General features: G+C 41.9%; 2 protein-coding genes across 3 annotated transcripts in view; both read left to right on the top strand.

Moving 5' to 3' along the window:
* LOC134619786 (F-actin-uncapping protein LRRC16A-like) overlaps window positions 1–6,127 on the top strand; it is a 32,846-nt gene extending 26,719 nt beyond the window's left edge. The window contains exons 37-38 of one of the 2 annotated variants that reach the window (XM_063465624.1): window positions 2,705–2,860; window positions 3,276–6,127. In XM_063465624.1, coding sequence (XP_063321694.1) covers window positions 2,705–2,860; window positions 3,276–3,388 — 269 coding nt within the window. In that variant the 3' untranslated portion in view covers window positions 3,389–6,127. Of the gene's footprint in view, window positions 1–2,701; window positions 2,861–3,275 lie in introns of both variants that reach the window. The other variant, XM_063465623.1, reaches the window with a different exon arrangement.
* A 261-nt stretch (window positions 6,128–6,388) lies between these two features.
* On the top strand, window positions 6,389–11,749 carry LOC134619800 (secretagogin-like). Its single transcript, XM_063465629.1, has 11 exons — window positions 6,389–6,464; window positions 7,275–7,345; window positions 7,657–7,752; window positions 7,897–7,986; window positions 9,468–9,524; window positions 9,729–9,806; window positions 9,893–9,948; window positions 10,713–10,758; window positions 10,903–10,962; window positions 11,199–11,267; window positions 11,515–11,749. The coding sequence occupies exons 1-11, from the start codon at window positions 6,395–6,397 to the stop codon at window positions 11,638–11,640; spliced, it is 819 nt and encodes a 272-aa protein (XP_063321699.1). The 5' UTR covers window positions 6,389–6,394; the 3' UTR covers window positions 11,641–11,749.
* The last annotated feature ends 7,111 nt before the right edge of the window (window positions 11,750–18,860 follow it).

Raw genomic sequence — 18,860 nt, 5'->3', positions numbered from 1 at the left:
TCTCAGTCTATAAACATTATTTCAGTAAGTAAATTATATACAAATGTTCAGTTATTATTTATTTATTACTTATTTTTTATTGATAAGGTGGTTTAAATTGTAACGGCACAGACGGTCACTCAGACGATGTCAGACAGCCACGGCTGCTGAGACGCTTCTCTGCGCTGAAGGTTGCACGACTCGCCGCTCTGGCAAAGCTAAACACACAACACTTAATTTAACAGGTTTCCGCATGTTTAATGGAGGCTTCCAGGGCCGTATTTGACGCCTCCACACACATGTTACGTCTGAAGCGATGGTCTGTCACACTTACAGCAGATGCGTTCAATCCCAGCCTGTACTTGATACGTCCAAATGTCACTGTGCGGGGGATTTGGTAGTTTAATGCTTTAGTTGTGTAATTAACGCTCACAGGGACTCAGTGTTTTTCCTTAAAACAGCGACTCAGCTGTGTGATAAGAAAAAAAGACGACTTCTCTTTTCTTTTTTTTTAAATTGTTGTGTGAAAAGATGTGATTTTAAAGTCAAAGAGACGAGAAGAAAAGGTAATTTGTACGTTTCGAGGACAGTTTATTGCACACTTCAGTCTGAGTGTGTTTCAGCTGATGAAGCGTTACAGAATATCTCAGTGTGAACCACGTAGTTGTTGTTTTTTAACCTCGTTCAATATCTTATTTTTAAAGCGTACTGTATATAAAAGGTCAGTGTCATCGTCATGGTTACACCCACTAGCTTTAGGATCACCACAATCCTGTTCTTTGGAATCTAAACTATTTGGACAAGTCGACGTAGAGCTCATCGGCTAACGCTAAAAAGTTTGATTATCAGTTTGCATCCACGTGTTTAATGGGTGTAGATACATGCAAGCCTGCACATTAGTGCTAATTACCACACAAATATTATACCAGATTATATATTCACCAAAACTGAAGGAAAGACTGATCTGTTCGTACAATAAGATGTGTAATTTGTCCAATATTATTCTCAGAAGATGTCTTAAAAGGCACCGACACCAGGAAACACAGAGCAGAGGTCCAGTAAAGGTCGGGACACCTGTCAGTCAAAGGGCCTGCATCACTTATGCCAGAGCTTCCCAAAGTGTGGGGCCCGCCCCCTAGGGGGGGCACAGAGCCATTGCAGGGGGGGCGCGGTATGAAAAGGGAAAAGAAAACAAAACGCTTGGACACTGCTAGCACGGGGCGCCTACACAAATGCAAATCAGGAGATGAAGCATCGCTGAATATGTTTCCAAACCAACTTCATCCTAAGCCAAAGACTAGAAAATATGTTGAAGCAAATCTTCCCTTTGGCTTCACCTGCACAAGTGCCAAGGTAGGTCTCCCTGCAGAATTGGTTTTCCCTGCGTCGGGAGCAGCGCTGGGCTCTTCAAATCACGGACAAACAGTCTCCCACATTCTTGATTTTTAGTTCACAAACACTTGTTGTAATGACTAACTACTCCTGACATTTTGGAGATGTTAGCTCTTTATACAGTAAAGTTACAGTGGGATACAAATAATATCAGGCTGATCCTGCCACGATTTGTTCCCTCGGTTCAAATCACGGACAAACAGCATCCCACAGCTGTTTATGTTTTTAAACCCATTTTGCATAGAGAGGCATTTTTGGAAAAATGTATTGATAGCAATGTTGAATATTATTACACAGGAAAAAAACGACTACACGTAAAATAATCACACCGTGACGCCTCTGCCTTTCTAAATGGAGGGACAGTAGCTGCGTGTGTGTATGTAAGCGTGTAAAACTGAAGATTAACAGTAACAGTATTGTGTCTCTATCTGCCATTCTGCAATTCATCTCACGTAAACAATAACGTGGCGCACAGCGTGAGGTGAAAAAAGGCACATACCTTTGATGTTGCGTGACGAACTCTGTATTCCTCGTCCACACGTAAACGCAAAAAAGGAGTTTTAAAAAATCTCCGTTTTCGGTGATTCGAAACGCCGTTTACGTGTGGACGAAACAGCTGCGTTTCCAAAAATACCCGTGTAGGTGCGGACGTAGCGTAAAAGACTTAGTCGTTTACTTTCTTACTACCTGTAATTTATTGCAGATTACTTGTTTTGCTTAATTGTTTACTAAATGTTTGAGGTGTGAAATAAACCGCAATGGACAAAATATGGGTGTGTGTGTGTGTGGTTGGAGGATGTGTTTGTACGTGCGCGCGCGACGAACATTTTTCTTGTAAAACAAAGGGGGGCTCAGCAAAAAAAGTTTGGGAACCGCTGACTTATGCTAACCTGCTTTAAAATTTACTCAATAATTTTAAAAAAACTTTGTTTTTTTTAAAATCATCCACTATAAAGTTATATTGGAAGGATTATTGAGACACTTTTTGCATCAAGCTGTAAACAAAGTTTGCATTTTAACATAAGAGGCTATGGGGATGGAGCCGCTTTAGTCAGCACCCTCAAGTGGCCATTAGAGGAACTGCAGTTTTGGGCACTTTTTTTATTTCCTTCTTAATTTTCATTAGTTTGTTTGATACTGTCTTCATCCTGTAGGATAGTACCTTTCTGACTTCCAACACTTACCTTTGCATTCAAACCGGTTCCTAATCAGTCATCGGTAGTTTATATCTGCTGTCCACGTCCACGCTGTGAAATTAAATGAAGCCGCTGAGAGTTTTCAGCTTCAAATTCATGTCAGTCTTTACAGACAGTGTGTCCTTCTCTTCCAGCAGGTGAGAATCCCGCAGACGGCGACGTGTTTGATGGATCCGTCGTAGGTGCAGCGTCTGGCGCGGGCAGCCAGCGGTCGTCATCTCTGAAGAGGACAGTCAACCTTTCAGCTGCAAGCGAGGACAACCGAGAGCGCACCAAATCCCTCCCTGCCTACGGTACAACCAGTCACACGTACAATCACTGTATGTTGGTGCTCGATGGATCAGTCAGGAGGATGATCTGCTGTATTCTGTCTCTCCCATCAGACAGAGGAGGAACCTTAAAACAGAGATTATCAATGTGTTTTCTTTTCATCAGAGTTACAGAGATGAGCTGAAACATTTATGCTTTCAGTTCAGAGTGCAAAGATGTTTTGAAAGCCCAGAGCATCACGAGTAATCTGCAAAACTCCAGGTCACAGCAGCTCGCAGTATCCTCCCTGCTGATTGGGTCTAGTGCTGTATGAATAATAATCACATCCTCTTTTTAGAAAAAGAAGCAAACCTTATAGTAAAGTATGCAGACTGTATTTCACAGGCTTGAATTGGTGCTAGAGTACATCAGTATTATTATCTTTATCACTCTCTGCAGTGAGGTCTCCATCTCTGTCTGACGCACCTCTGAGTCCAGCTGATGAAGAGGCCGATCTCAAGTCTTACAGCAAATCAGAGGACGAGTCCAGTGATGACACTACATCAGTCTGACACCTGTAAGGTGTTTGCAGTCACCTAAATCCTGCTCAGCCACCTTTAAGGAGGCCGATCTCGTTCATACGGACAAAGACACACATGTACATATTTTTCTTTGTACGTGCAGCGGATGCTACACTTTGTCATGCTGTTCATGCTGTTATCCGTGGGAATTTCCCGGCCTTGGATTAGTCCCAGCTGTCTGGCTACGTGCACATCAAAACAACCCCACCACTGTTTCTGTCCAAAGCTCTAATAGGACCATAAAGAGCAGGCAGATGGGTTCTATCTGGTGCAGAGACAATCTGTGGCTGCTTAGATAAACATACTCAGCAATAAAAAGCTCACTTAGTCCGAAGCACTGAGGAAAATGAGTCTGACTTGTTGTTTTTGTGCGAATGTAAAAAGGTCAAAGCGCTTTGGTCTGACCTGCCAGCAGAGCTTCAGAAAATAAGATTCAAAATCTAAAAAGACAAAAAAAAAATTTTTTTTTTCCTCCAAATCTTTCTTTATTATCTTTAAATCAGCAAATTCAAAGCAGCTGCTTGCTGAAAAATTCTCAAACTCATTAGAAGAGCAACAAACTAGTCGAAAAGTTCTGTTCTGAATTTTCTGTCGCTCCGCTCTGACAGCGAGATTAATCAGACACATACCTGCAGCCTTCTTTAACTGTTCCTCTGAACACAGACTTTGTTACTGAGCATCAGAAACTTTTCCTTCTCAGTCACATCTACTGTTTCTCCCCCTTCAGTTGTCACTGGTGATTAATGTGATCAACATCAGAGTACAGCGTGTCACCCAGTTAGGCCACAAACTACGTGAAACCGTGAATCACACTGCACATTGTGACAGTGATGTTTCCTCAAAGACGCGTGTACTCCATGGACTTTGGGATATTGGAGTAAGACAGGCAGCAGAAAAGGAACAAACTGAACTCCGGCCTGGAACATTAAGAGCAGTGTGACTGGAAGTTGGGGATGCTTTATATAAGCAACGTATTAGCTTGTGCCAAATGTAACAGATGTTGATTTATGTGTAAAAGTCCTGCACTCCAGCTCTAATGTCATAAAACAGAATTAAATATAAGGGTTAATGTCCACAACTAGCCAGCAGGCTGAGATGATTCCTGCTGTTCCCATTTAGGATTTCTGTGGGATCAGGACAAAACACAGAGTAAGGTAACGATTGTTAAACCAGAAACAATGCTGTGTATTTGATTAGAGCCACGCTGAAATAACCTGAAACCATCAGATTATCATTATTATTATTTATTTTTATTTTTTAATCAAGATCGAGATGTAAAATTTTAGCGACATAAACAGAGCGTCAGAGGAAGAGTGAGTCGATGCTGCGTTTATGTCGAGTGGACTGTAAATGCTGCTTTCATCCACGTCCACGTTCACTTCCGACTGCAAACCTCCAATTAGACCCTTACAGTCACCGCGGAGGGAAATGATACAGACGCCTCATTTCATCCACAGCTTGGCCTTCAGCCCAGTTGAACAGTGGGTTTGAACCCAGAAAAAACAGCTGCTACGCTCATTTTACGTGATGTGAACACAGCAAAAAACCTCAGCAGGTGGAGACAGAGAGCAGCTCATGCTCCTTTTATTTATTTGCTCAAAGACAGGCAAAGGTAAACTAACAGGGAGAATAGTAATATTAAGATTTGAGATCCAAAATTTAAAGGAACAGTTCACCCCAAACTCACCTTTGCATGTTTTCCCCCACCCTGTATTTCTGGATTGTGTTGGTGTGGGTTCCCCGCTTTTAGTTATTTTGTTTTTGTTGAACATGAAGTGCACAGTAGTTCTTGAAGCACCTAGAAAATACACCTGAAAACCACGCTGAAGTCACAACCCTGTTTCTCACGAAGTCCACAAACTTTGCTGTGAGCAGTTTCATGTGGGAACTATTTTCTTTCTACCAAACTACAACCATCCAACAGTCTGCTCAGGCAAACGAGCACCTCCCCGTGATGGGATGCTGATTCCTGTTACAGGATGTAAACACTGACCGAGTCCTCTTGAGCAGAGCTGTAATGTTAGCTGTCTGCATGCTTCTCTGGGCAGGTAGAGCTATGGTAGGAATAACAGTTCCCAGGTGAAGCTGCTCTCTCCACGGCTTGTGGAGGGTTTTTTAACGAGCCGGTCATGATGTCTGGAAAGACGCATCACTGCTGAGCTATTTAAATGTACTGTTTGGCCCTTTGAGCACCCCGAGGTGAGTTCACATCTCTGCAGCTGATCTCTCTAAAAGGAAATAATATAGTTTTAAAAGCAGAACCACAGGTCAGAGGAAAAAATAGTAAATTTGATTTGGAGGTGAACTGTCCTGTAATATTTAATTGGTTATATCTAAATGAAAATAAGCAGTGCGTGTATCCGAAACTGCCTTTGGTAAATGTCACCATCTGTTACTCTTCTGCTATCATGAGTCCATAAAGGTTCAGTGTTTAAAAAACAAACAAACATTAAAGTGATTTCTGTTAATCATGTACTGCTGCCCTCACCGATGTATTATGTAAATATGAGCCGGCATGCTTAAGACACTGATTATAGAATAAGAGGGGTTTGTGTCATGTGATTTAACTCTGAGCAGAAACGTGAATCTGTTTTGATTTTCATTTAAAATCCTTGGTGATGGGTTTTTCCTTTTTTATCTGTTTTTATAGATTTACTGTAAATGTGACAGCGCACTGTCAGATATTTCTGTATTTGAATGTTTATACCAATAAATATTATTTTACTTGTGTGTGTGTGTGTGTGTCTCTCTCTCTCTCTCTCTCTCTCTCTCTCTCTTTACACGCATGTCTGTTGGGCACTCTCACTCACCCCTCCCTTCATATATACAGACCACCAAGTCTTTATGCTCATTTGGCTGAGTTCAGGGGACACCTGAGCAGATTTTATTTCAGGGGGACAGACCGTCTTTGTCTCTCTGTGAGGACGTCAGGCACGTTTGTTTCCTTCCTTTTCTTTTCTTGCCCCAGTCTCTGCCTGTAGACTGGTCTAAAGCACCATGGACAGCGCACTGGACAGACTGGACGCTGCAGGATTCTTACAGATCTGGCAACATTTTGACATAAATGGTAAGAAGGCGAGCTTTTTAATGGACCTTAAATTACTATATATATGAATGTATTAAAAAGATATCTGGCATACAAACTGTATAAATTGATTTGAATTTGCCACTGCTTCTAAATACAAAGTGCAAAACTTGACGTGATATGAAACCAGTGAGATTTAAAAGACTTTCTTTTTTTTTAACTGAGTTGGGAAGATCATGTTACAGCAGCTTAACAAACACAGAGCAATAATTAAATAAAATAATAGATTAATAATGTACAGTAGATCAATAAAATGGAACAGGACACGAAGAAATGTAAAAGTCCTTAAGCAGAAAATAATGATGGAATTCAAATCAAATAAAAGTTAAGCTAAACTACAATCAAATACAAAAATAAACTAATACATTTAAGTATTGTGATTTGTGAAGTAGCTGATGGAAGTGAATATGTGAGATGATGATAATACGTGTGAACAGTGCAGGGTTTAATCAAGCTGTTGAGACTTTGCAGGATTTCTTCAGTTCCAGCCTCAACTTTGTGACTTTAAGAGGAAACTCTGAATTATCTGAATTATAAAAATTAATTTTAAACAAACTACATTGTTTGGAAAGATTGTAACAGTTGCACTAAATCCTGTTATGATTCAGCTATCTGTTTGCAGCTGGCAAAATCATAACTGCAGTCACTGTTTCCCAGCCTGACGTGAAACGGCTCGTGCAGAAGAACTGAAGGAATTTTGCTGGAAGAAAGAAGTGAAACTGTATCAGTGTACATAAGCAGTTCTACTGGAGAGTAAGTGACAGAAAAAACATCATTTTGTTTCTGTCTTAGACGATGGCTACATCGAAGCCAGTGAGCTGGAGGCCTTCTTTAAACACACGTTGCACAAACTCGGGATGAAGGTAAGAGATCCGTCTCTGAGAACGGTTAACGATGAGTGAATCGTTTCCTGTTGGCCAAATGAGGTTCTGAACTACAGTTTGTATTTTTTTAACACTAACACTGGAAGATGTAAAAGTCAGACACAATCAAATTCTATAAAGACAACTATGGTAACTTTTTGGTAGCATTTTATATTTTCTGGTTCGGCTGTCACATTTGAAGGCCTCGAAAACTTCACTGTAACTCCCAGAGGTTAAAAAATAATAAGTAAATAGGACCCAGAAATGCCCAAAACTCATTAGATGCAAACTGATGTCCATGCTGTTTTCAGAAGGAGGAGATAACTGAGGACAAAATCAGAAGGCTGAAAGAGAAGTTCATGCCTGCGTGTGACATCGGGGCTGACGGACGTCTCCAGATCCAAGAGGTACGAGGTCAGCCCTATATGTGTTCTGTCTGCAACCAACAAGCCTACAACACTCCTGCACAAACAAACGTACATTACAAAAAAAAAAAAAGGATAGCGTAATTTATACTCAACAACAGATTCTTCTGTATGTCACCTTTTCAGCTGGCCACACTGATGCTGCCAGAGGAGGAGAACTTCCTACTTCTGTTCCGCAGAGAGACGCCGCTGGACAACAGTGTGGAGTTTATGAGGGTGAGGGTCAAAGGTCAACAAATAATGGAGTGATGAGGAATGGAGGAGGAGGATGGTTATTTAATGAGTAACAGTGTGGAAGAACATTTCACAAATCAGAGATTAATATCAACATTTTTGTTTCCTTTTGATATTTATTTGCACATTTCTAAAACACCATGAGTCACAAAATGCTCAGAATTATAATTACATAGATAAATAATGCATGCAAATAAAACAAAATACTAAATGAAACTGTAAAGGCTTTAACTTTTTATTTTAATAGATAATCAATATTCCCTCTCTTATCATTCATTACAAATGACACCGCTCTGCAGCCCCTAATCTCTTTGCAGTGCAAGAGTGCTCAGGTGTTGCAAACTGATCACACCTGGTGAGGTGTGGATAAAGGCATACCTGAGGAAGGCTTTCGGGGAGGCACCCCAGCTTTTTTTAGCTAACTTATTATGTAATTTAAAATAAAACCTCTTCTTTGTGAAATTCTGGTATTAGTGTCCATATTTATGTTGCAGCTTTTGGGTCGTAACAGAGGAGAACCTGGATTTCTTTCTTTCTTTTTAACCATGGACACTTTGGTAAAAACACATTGGAAAGCTCCACCTTCTCTGGTTTCTTCCTTGGACACTATTGCTTCAGTTACTTTAAACTGAGTTTCAGCAGGCTTCTCACTGACACCATCTTCACCCCGTTCTCTGCTTCACCTCCAGCTAACCATGTTTCCCTAAATAGGAGAATGAGGAAAATTCCTCGCTAACACATGGTAAAAGCACAACCGTCCATTTATACTGCAATTATCAGGTGAGCATTATCATGAGTTAATGCCTTTTTTTGATCAGTTGTAGGAAAGCATGGGGTAAAACTCAGTGTTCAAAAAGGGGTGGGGCTATCATCCACCTCTGGCCAAGCTCCCGTTCCATGTCACCTCCTTGTGGACCTCTCGTTCTCTTCCCATGCAGCTGATTTTTACGGCACATTTTCTTGTGCTTTTGCAATTTAACCACTGACCTCAAACCTTCAGAAACCAAACAGACTATACAAACATCACTACTGATGAAGGCCGATCCGAGTTTTCACCAAGAGAGTTGGAAACCACATGAACCACAGTTTGTGCCATCATGCAAATGTTCTGGGCACACCAGCATGATGTTTGCTCACCATCTGCCCTACTGTTCACATTTGGCTTCCTGTGACTTTGCAATCTTCCACAACATTTACGTGATGTTTCACACACTGTTAGAGATCCACTGTGCATTTAAGACTCACAAGTGCAAGTGGTCAGCGTGGGATTTCCACTGAATGATCTAAAAAGTGCAACACGCTGGAAGAGGTCCAAAGGTGAACAAGGAAAGGACCTTGAAGGGGAGACCTGTAGGTTTTAGACTGTTGTCGGTGTGGCTCAGCTCAACCTTCGGCACAAAGATGAACTGTAATTTCATGTTAATGGTTTATTTTTAGGATTTATCCTTTTTTTCTTTTTGCAGATTTGGAGAAACTATGACACAGACAGCAGTGGCTACATCTCAGCTATTGAACTCAAGGTGACTGTTCAAATCTGAGAAAATATCTGAAAAACAGACACAGCTTTCAGAGGTGGTGAAATGATTTCAGATCCCCAAAAATGATCGATTTGCTTATTGTGTCAACCCAGATTAGATCGTTATTGAGGCTTAATTAAAGTAAAAAACTACAATTGGTGGAGTTTCTCTGTGGCACTGAAGCATCTTTCTTGTGTCTTTCTTCAGGGGTTTCTTCAAGACTTGTTCCTCCAACACGGGAAGACCATCACCCCGAAAAAGTTGGAGGAGTACACTGACACCATGGTAACGGGCAGTGAGGTTGGGATTTGGGGGGGCCGACAAGTTTGGCTCATCTTCACTCTGACGTGGGGGGGTTTTTCTCGCTCTAGATGAAAATGTTTGACAAAAACAAAGATGGCAGACTGGATCTCAATGACCTGGCCAGGTACTGTTCGAATTGTTTCATCCATCGCTCCCTTTCTGGCACCTACGAGTGTTTTTACACCCTTTTTGCAGCAGCACCTGCAGTACTTGTTCATAGGGGTGACACAGGGGAGGGGGTGACAATGGGAAATTGTGAGGGACACACAAAATGACACACTACAAATGACAAAAATTGTATAAGCAGCATAGGACAGTTTTCCCACTGAGGGGGCCAGCACATTTTGGGGGGATGGCCCCTGCCCCCCCTTGGTTGCACCCCTGTCACTTTATTGGTCGTTTTCTTTGTTTTTATCGATCAGCCTCTCTGTGTTCTTTTGTTTTTGTGGCCTTGCTTGTCACCGTTTTGAGTCTCTTTATGATGTTTTTACTCTTTAGCCTTGATTATTTCAAATTCTGTGGTTGTTTCTCTATTTTGTTTTCATTTTCTATTGTTCTGCTTTAAATTATTTTCTTTTTTTGTCTTTGCATCCCGACAAATGAGCTCTGTAGCTCAATACAGAAGCCATACGACGCCCCCCCCCCCCCCCCCGCCCTTGTATGTATGCCTTATATCACAGCTCAGTAAACCACACAAGTCAAAACCTTGGTTCACTATATTTGTGGAAATATTGTGTCATGCAGCAGAGAAGTACTAACAAAAGTGTGACAGAGTGTAAATGTTGCAAAAAGTCTTTAAAATCACTCACAAAACCCTTTGAGGGATTGAAAATATTTATTGGATTCCATTGTATTTCTATTTGACAAACATCTGTTTCTTTTCTCCAGAATTTTGGCCCTAAAAGAAAATTTCTTGCTGAAGTTTAAGATGGATGTAAGTGTGAAGATGCTGACTTGTAGTGTACAGTGAATAAACTGCACCTAACAACAAAGCCACTGTAACTGAATCATATTTAATCCTTTCATCTATAGTTTGGATATTCATTTATTCATATTCAGTGCTCCATTCTGCTCTCAGGCTTGCAGTCAGGAAGACAGAAAGAGGGACTTTGAGAAGATATTCGCTCACTATGATGTTGTAAGTGGAATTTTACCCACTTTAATAATCATCTCTTTCTCATTGGGCTTGAATTCTTTTGTTGTTTTGTTAATAGTACAACCAGAGAGCAGGACTGGTTTACGCAAAGCACATTTTTCATGTAGATTTAAAAATGTGAATATAGAAAAAAAAACCTTTGAAGTTCTGACACGCAGTTATTCTTGATGATAAAATAACATTATGCCACGTGTGTGTGTGTGTGTGTGTGTGTGTAGAGTAAGACGGGTGCACTGGAGGGCCCTGAGGTGGATGGATTTGTCAAAGATATGATGGAGCTGGTGAAGGTATAACTCTTACTCTTACGATCCCGACAGCAGTGTTTTTGTTTACTGCTGTTATTCCTTCTAAATTTCTCTGTTGTTGTATGATTTTTGATATCACTCGCAAAAATGCAGTTATTCTGTAACATTCAAAAAAGCCCTTACAGAGAAGGGTTGGTACTTTCTTTTTAAATAAACCTTTATTTGTTTTAATAACCTGCAGAGCATTTAAATCCACTAAGACTTTCACAGCTATAAGTTCTTTCTGCAGCCCAGCATCAGTGGGACAGACCTGGATAAGTTCAGGAAAGCCCTGATGGGTCACTGTGACATCAACGGAGACGGAAAGATCCAAAAGAATGAGCTGGCTCTCTGCCTCGGCCTTAAGCTCAGCTAACTGACCCTGGAAACATTCAGAGAAGTGTATATTCTTCCTTCCTTCCTTCCTTCCTTCCTCCACTGATCTCTTTTACTTGTCGTCTTCTTTGTATCGTGCTGATTGTCTTAACTCGTCCCTTTTCTTTCTTCATGTGTGGTTTATTGTCTTATCCCATCCCAGTTTTTGGAGGCATGTTGATAAATGGTGTTGTATTCCTATTAACTGGATCATATTTCCATAACTGTAAATATCTTTCTTTATTTGAAAATATTCTGCATTAAATGTGGATCTTGTCATAATGACATTACTGTACTGTAGATAAGTGAAACATATCTTTCTGCTTTGAATTATTATAATGTTGCTGGGTTTTTCCAACGCATGCTGATTCTGCGTGATGTGACTAAATCACTGTTTGCATGACATTACTGTGAAACTAGCAAAGATCAAAGAGATTTAATAAAAATGATTTCAGTTTTGTCAGTAGTGTCTTTCTGAACATAAACTACACGACAGGAGTCACAGACGACCGGCAGGACACCTGCAGTCTTTTTTTACTGAAAAACATCAATCTGCCAACAAGGACCCCCTTAGATTATAAAATATCATACAACAGGAAACCGTCCTGTTTATTACTTTGAAAATATACCTTTCATATGCTGTCCCTTCAAACTGATGCTTTAGAACAAGATTTAAGTTTATATTAAAGCCTTCTATCCTGAAACTAATCAGAGGATGTGTCTCTTACGCTGAGTTAGTATAAAGTCTCAGAGGCCTGTACTGTGAAACAATTTAAAAAATCTACATACCCAGGACATCTTTCCTTCTATTATATTTGGCTTCATTTAGCAAATCTCAACCTAACAAATCTCCAAATCTACCAGAGCTTGTTCACATAAAATGAGCTCAGTGAGCCATGATGCCGTGTTGTGTCTGCTTTACCCCAGACAGGGTTTATTTATTTATATAGCACATTTTAAAACAACAGGGTTGTTCAAGTGCTTAACAATCAGCAAAAATCAGCAAGACATTAAAAGGCAATGCACAGGAAAAAAGTGACAGACATAAAACAGGCCTGATGATAGATAAACTACTTGGATTCAAAAGCCAAAGTAAAAAGTGAGTTTTAAGATGTGATTTAAAGGAATGAATAGACTCAGAAGAGCGAATAAAAGCAGGGAGGTTATTCCAGAGTCTAGGTGCTGCAATTGCAAAGGCCCGACCACGTCTGGACTTCAGCCAGGATCTAGGCTGTTCTAAGAGCATCTGGCAAGATGATCTTAGTGCTCTCCTGGGGTTATACAAGCGGAGGAATTTGGTCAGATAACTGGGTGCCAAATTGCTTAAAATTTTAAAAGTAAGCAAGAGAATTTTAAAATCTATACGGTATTTGACAGGGAGCCAGTGTAAATTAGCTAGAATTGGGGTGATGTGATCATACTTTCTAGTACCTGTTAGAAGGCGTGCAGCAGCATTTTGAACTAACTGCAGACGGTAGAGAGAAAAGTGATTGAGGCCTGGGTATAGAGAGTTACAGTAGTCCAGCCTAGAGGTGATAAATGCATGAAAAAGTTTTTCGAGTGCTTTCAAAGGGAGATGGGGCTTCACCTTTGATATCAAACGTAACTGGTAAAAGCTGGTTTTTACCACTGAGGACACTTGCTTCTCTAATTTAAGAAAGCTATCCAAAAACACTCCGAGGTTTCTTACCGTGTGAGAGAGATGGCTGGCAAGAGGACCAAGGATGTCTGTTAACTGGCAGGAAACAGGTTTGAGATGAATGATGTTTCAACATATGGTTACAGGGTCAGCTGACCAACGAGGCCAGCAAGCCTGCAAACCAAAGACTTGGTCTTTAACTCTAGGAAGTTTTATACCTATTCCAGTGGCATCAAGATAACACTACACCCTTTCACAACAGATTAAAGCCTTGACTGTAAGCAGACTGAACCCCCATGTTTTTTTCATCTTTTCTCCCTTGAAATCCACGAGGTTCATCTTGAACGGTCAAAAACATGGGTGCACTGGACCTACTAAATAATGTTTGTGGCCTCACTTGCAGATAGTTGGTCCAAGCCCAGCAAAACTTTATTTATTTACAAGAGATATTGAGATAAAAATACTTAGAAATGTACTTGTGGCTGTGGTTGTCACATCAAACAAACACCAGTTTGATGAGTTATGTTTGCAACATATGCAAATGCCACATTGCCAGTTCTCCCCTCCTTGTGGCATACATTGTCCCAAAAAATGAGTAAACAAGGTTCAGTCTGTACCAATCAGAATCAAAATACTTTATTGATCCCTAGGGGAAATTATTATGGTGACAGTGCTATATACATACATATATATATATATATATACACATATAAGTCACTTATCGATAAATAGCTGAATAAGAAAGAAGAGCATGTGCAAAAAGGCTGTAGCTATTGCAGTATACAGTGTGTTAAGTGGAGGAGTTGTACAGGAAGATGGCCACATTTTTTGTAATCTCAGTCTCTCACTGAGCATGCTCCTGTAGCTAGCCAGCATGTCATGGAGTGGGTGGGAGGTATTATCCAACATTGACTTTATCTTGGACAACATTCGCCTCTCCGACACCACCTTAAGAGAGTCCAGCTCCATCCCCACAATATGACTTGTGGATCAGTTTATTGAATCTGTTAGCATCAGCAACCCTCAATCTACTCCCCCAGCATGCAACGGCATAGAGGATTGCACTGACCACAACAGACTCGTTGAAAATCCTGAGCATTGTCCAGCAGATGTTGAAGAGGCGACTCTTGCCCTTCCTGTAAAGTGCTGTGGTGTCTTTAGCCCAGTCCAGCTTATTGTCAATGTGTACTCCGAGGTATTTAAAGTCATCCACAATGTCAACATTGACCCCCTGGATTGAAACAGGGGTCAAGTGTTTCCTGGTCTTCCTGAGTTCCACAATCAATTACTTGGTCTTTGTCACGTTGAGCTGCAGATGATTCTTCTCACACCACATGACAAAGGAGTCGACCAAAGCCCAGTACTCTGAAGGGGGAGAGGACGGTCCTTTGTGGTGCCCCTGTGTTGCTGATTACCTTGTCAGACACACACTGTGAACGACGCACATATTGTGGTCTTCCCGTCAGGTAATCAACAATCCAGGACACCAGAGAAGCATCCACCTGCATCGCTGTTAACTTATCACCCAGGAGGGTCGGCCTGATGGTGTTGAAAGCACTGGAAAAGTCAAAAAACATGACCCTCACAGTGCTTGCCGGCTGGTCCAGGTGGGTGTTAGACGCGATTGATGGCGTTCTCAGTTCCGAGACGGGGCTGGTAAGCAAATTGAAGGGGATCCTGATGTGGTCTGACAATGGGTCGGAGCTGGTCCAGGATGAGCCTTTCCAGGGTCTTCATGATGTGGGAGGTCAGTGCCACAGGCCTGGAATCCTGGGGGCCACTGGGACATGGCGTCTTTGGTACAGGGACGAGGCATGATGTCTTCCACAGCACTGGGACCCTTTGCAGACTCAGACTCAGCATGAACAGTTTATGGAAGACTCCACAAAGCTGGGGGGCAGAGGCCTTGAGGACACGGGGACTCACTCCATCTGGTCCAGGAGACTTGCCTGAGTGGAGTCTCCTTTCGAATGTGAACCTGCAGAAAACTCCTTCCTATCTAAATTTTGTTGGTAAGACTAAACAAAAATATAATGCTAAAAGCATTTCTACAACCATCCATAGTGGAAAAAAGTGACAGTATGTGTTTCTTTTATGTTAAAATATCATAAAGCCTCTAGAAACCAAAGTCTTGAATTTTCATCACTAGGTTTATTTTAGTATATTTCATAATTTAACACCCATTTTTAGATAATAGAACAATAAGGAATGGGGTACCTTGGTGTGAGGACATGTCAGTTTAAGGTCATTATGCACCACAAATTTGAATGTAACTCTCCTGTATTTAGGTGGCATCCAAGAACTCATGGTTGGGTGCCTCAACAATTAGCACGTCAAAAGAGACGGGGCTAAAGTTATGTCTTCGCTTTGGTCAGCTGATCCTGTAAGTAGTCTACAAACTATGCTGGCTAATTAGTTTAATTTCAAACAGCTGCTGAGGTGGTGGAAGGGCATCTGCTAATCTCTCCCGCCTGATTCAAATTAGTGCTATATGATTGGTTTTCAACCTGTTGTTTGTTTGCAAGTAACAGTGCATGCTCTGCAGCCTGCTGGGTTTTGCTTTGTGAAAGATGGCCTCTGGACTTTGTGTGAGGTAAAATTGTTTTGTTCCATTTTAGCAGATCTGTTGATATACTGACTTTGTTTAACACACATTGTATTTCCAGGGTGTTGTTGCTCTCACTGTTGGCCTTCAGCAAGCATGCTGAGGGTAAGTATTGATGTGTGCAAACTACATTATGCAATCACTAACCTGTTAGAGCACTGGCCATTTAAAAATCTTCTCTTTCTAGCTCTTGCTTACAGGAGTAGCTACTCCAGTGGCATTAAGCCTTATTTTGGGATGGCTGAGGATTTTCCACACAATCAGAATCCTGTTTCCAGACATAAGAGCTATGCACAACCCCGAAGTTCTCTGGGTGTTTATGGGCCTGAAAATGGGTCACCTGAGAGTTCTTACCCCACTGCTGCAGGTATGCCTGGTGGTGCTGGTGCTTCCTCTGGTAGGGCATTAAATGGTTACCTTCAAAAAGAAAGCATGTCTAGCTACAGATCTGGCTCATCACAACCCCACAAACCATCATATTACCAGGGTGATACTGATGGTGCCCTCCAGTCCAAGGATCGAATGTGGGATTTGGCTCCATCCCAGAAAAGAAACCGGATTGACGCAGGAATCGTCTCAAGTTATCCAATTGAGATGCGTTCTGTCCCCCAGCGGCCAAGTAATGAACACCAGACCCAGCCACGCGACGAGCGAGAACAGTTTAGCGACGAGTCCAGTATGTTTCAGTCTCGGCCGCAGCCTCGGCCTTTGCCCCAGCAGCAGCCCTACGAGGCCAGCAAGCCCCAGGCCCGGCCTCGGCCTTTGCCCCAGCAGCCACGCTACGAGGCCAGCAAGCCCCAGGCCCGACCTCGGCCTTTGCCCCAGCAGCCACGCTACGAGGCCAGCAAGCCCCAGGCCCAGCCTCGGCCTTTGCCCCAGCAGCCACGCTACGAGGCCAGCAAGCCCCAGGCCCAGCCTCGGCCTTTGCCCCAGCAGCCACGCTACGAGGCCAGCAAGCCCCAGGCCCGGCCTCGGCCTTTGCCCCAGCAGCCACGCAACGAGGCCAGCAAGCCCCAGGCCCAGCCTCGGCCTTTGCCCCAGCAGCCACGCTACGAGGCCAGCAAGCCCCAGGCCCAGGCACACCCCGAGCGTGAACAGTTTAGTGACGAGTCCAGTAAGTTTCAGCCTCGGCCTTTGCCCCAGCAGCCACGCTACGAGGCATGCAAGCCTCAGGCCCGGCTTTTCCCCCAGCAGCCACACTATGAGGCCAGCAAGCCCCAGGCCCAGCCACGCAGTGAGGCCAACTCTCCAAGTGGAGGTGTGCTGCAAACCAAATCTGGCATGTGGGACTTGGCTGATCCAAGAAGTTTTAGACCCATTCCAGTTTCATCAAGAAATCTCTACAGGTGGCCACAGCAACAGGCACCCTTCTACAACAGCTATTAACAATAGGTATTTCTGAATGGTTGTCTTTTATTTGTTTTGTTTCTAAGAAGCTATAAAAAACTTCTTTTTTTTTCTCTCCTCAGGTTTCTGGCCTCACCTGCAGCTAGTTCTGGCATGGCATCAGGTTTTGTGAAATCAATAAAGTACACTGAACTGCAGTCCCTGGATGTTGTTTAAATCTCCTGTGACCATGAGTTTGTTCAGTTTTATGCATGCTCTCATGAAACTGAGCTGCTCAGTAGATCTAGGTTTGTACTGTTGCTACCATAATGTTGCAGTATATAAACTGATGCACAAAAGGCACATTTTTTCCTGAAATAGTTAAACCTAAAATTCCTCTCAAGCAGTAAACCCCAAAGACTGTAATTATCTTACAGTTGTGTAGTTTAGCAAAGCAAACCTGCTTAGCTTTAATGTTTCACCAAGTGTTCAGGGTTCACAACCACAATTTTCACTTCAAGAACAAGGGGTGGAAACATGGCAGTTTAATGCCTTCTATCAATGGCAAAAATTACAGTCCACTCAGGACTACAACCAACCAGATGCTAAACGGAAAATGGTGGTAGTCTGCCAAGCAGGTGGTCACTATTAGCATAAAGTAAGGCACTTCAAAGCACAAGCAGTGCTATAGCTTTGAAAGGTGTGGGTGTCTTTTGGTTTTTGGGTCCCAGTTGTGAACTTTTGTCCATTCCTTCACCATCAGTGTCAAATTAGGTATTCTCTTTTTGTGCCTTAAAAGTAAACTGTCTTAACAGGCTCAGATTAAAGTTTGGTTTTATTCTGTAGAGAATATTCACTATTGCTTTGTCTTTGGACAAGAAGTCTTGAGTATTAATATACATATCTCATAGATGTATCATCAAATGCTACTTCCTTGTCTTTTCACTTTTCTGCTGCTTCTTGCCCAAACACTGTCCCACCCCTCCTCCTCTCTGATAGCTGTTATTAGTTTAGTCATCTCCAGTTTAGGGAGATAATGACAGTGTTGTTTTTTGGACACTGACTTCCTGTGTGTGTGGTGTTTCTCCCTGTCATTAAGCAGCGAGTCTGTGTGGTTAAAATGACACAGCTTTGACTGCAGGAGACACTGCCAACTTCACCATCCGATCCCAGCTCCAATAAACTACTCACTGCTGGTTTTCCATTTTCAGCTTTTGTAGTGTCTGTTGCTTGTTTGGAGGTTTCAGCATACTTTCCTTTACTCATATATAGCATTTATTGTAAAACTTTTTATAGATATTTTGTGGCACACTGTTTACAGTACACTGTTGAGGGCTTTGCTTTACATTCAGTCAAAATGCACTTTAGTCAATTGCACTTCATCTGCAGTAACATATATTTGCTCTATGGATTTTTACTGGACGTCCCTCAATTTTATTTAAACAGTGCCAAATCGCAACAACAGTCACCTTAAGGTCCTCCATGTTGTAGATGTAAGAAGTTTAGAGCCGGAGCAGAAAATGTTCTCCTGCCTCTGTCTTCAAGTTTGTATGTTTGAAATTCAATTCAATTTTATTTATACAGCTCCAAATCAAAACAACAACAGTTGCTTCAAGGTGCTTTATATTGTAAGGTAGACCCTATAATAATA

The sequence above is a fragment of the Pelmatolapia mariae genome, linkage group LG22, assembly GCF_036321145.2.
Source record: "Pelmatolapia mariae isolate MD_Pm_ZW linkage group LG22, Pm_UMD_F_2, whole genome shotgun sequence".
NCBI lineage: Eukaryota > Metazoa > Chordata > Actinopteri > Cichliformes > Cichlidae > Pelmatolapia > Pelmatolapia mariae.
This window is presented reverse-complemented; position numbering and strand designations above follow the sequence as displayed.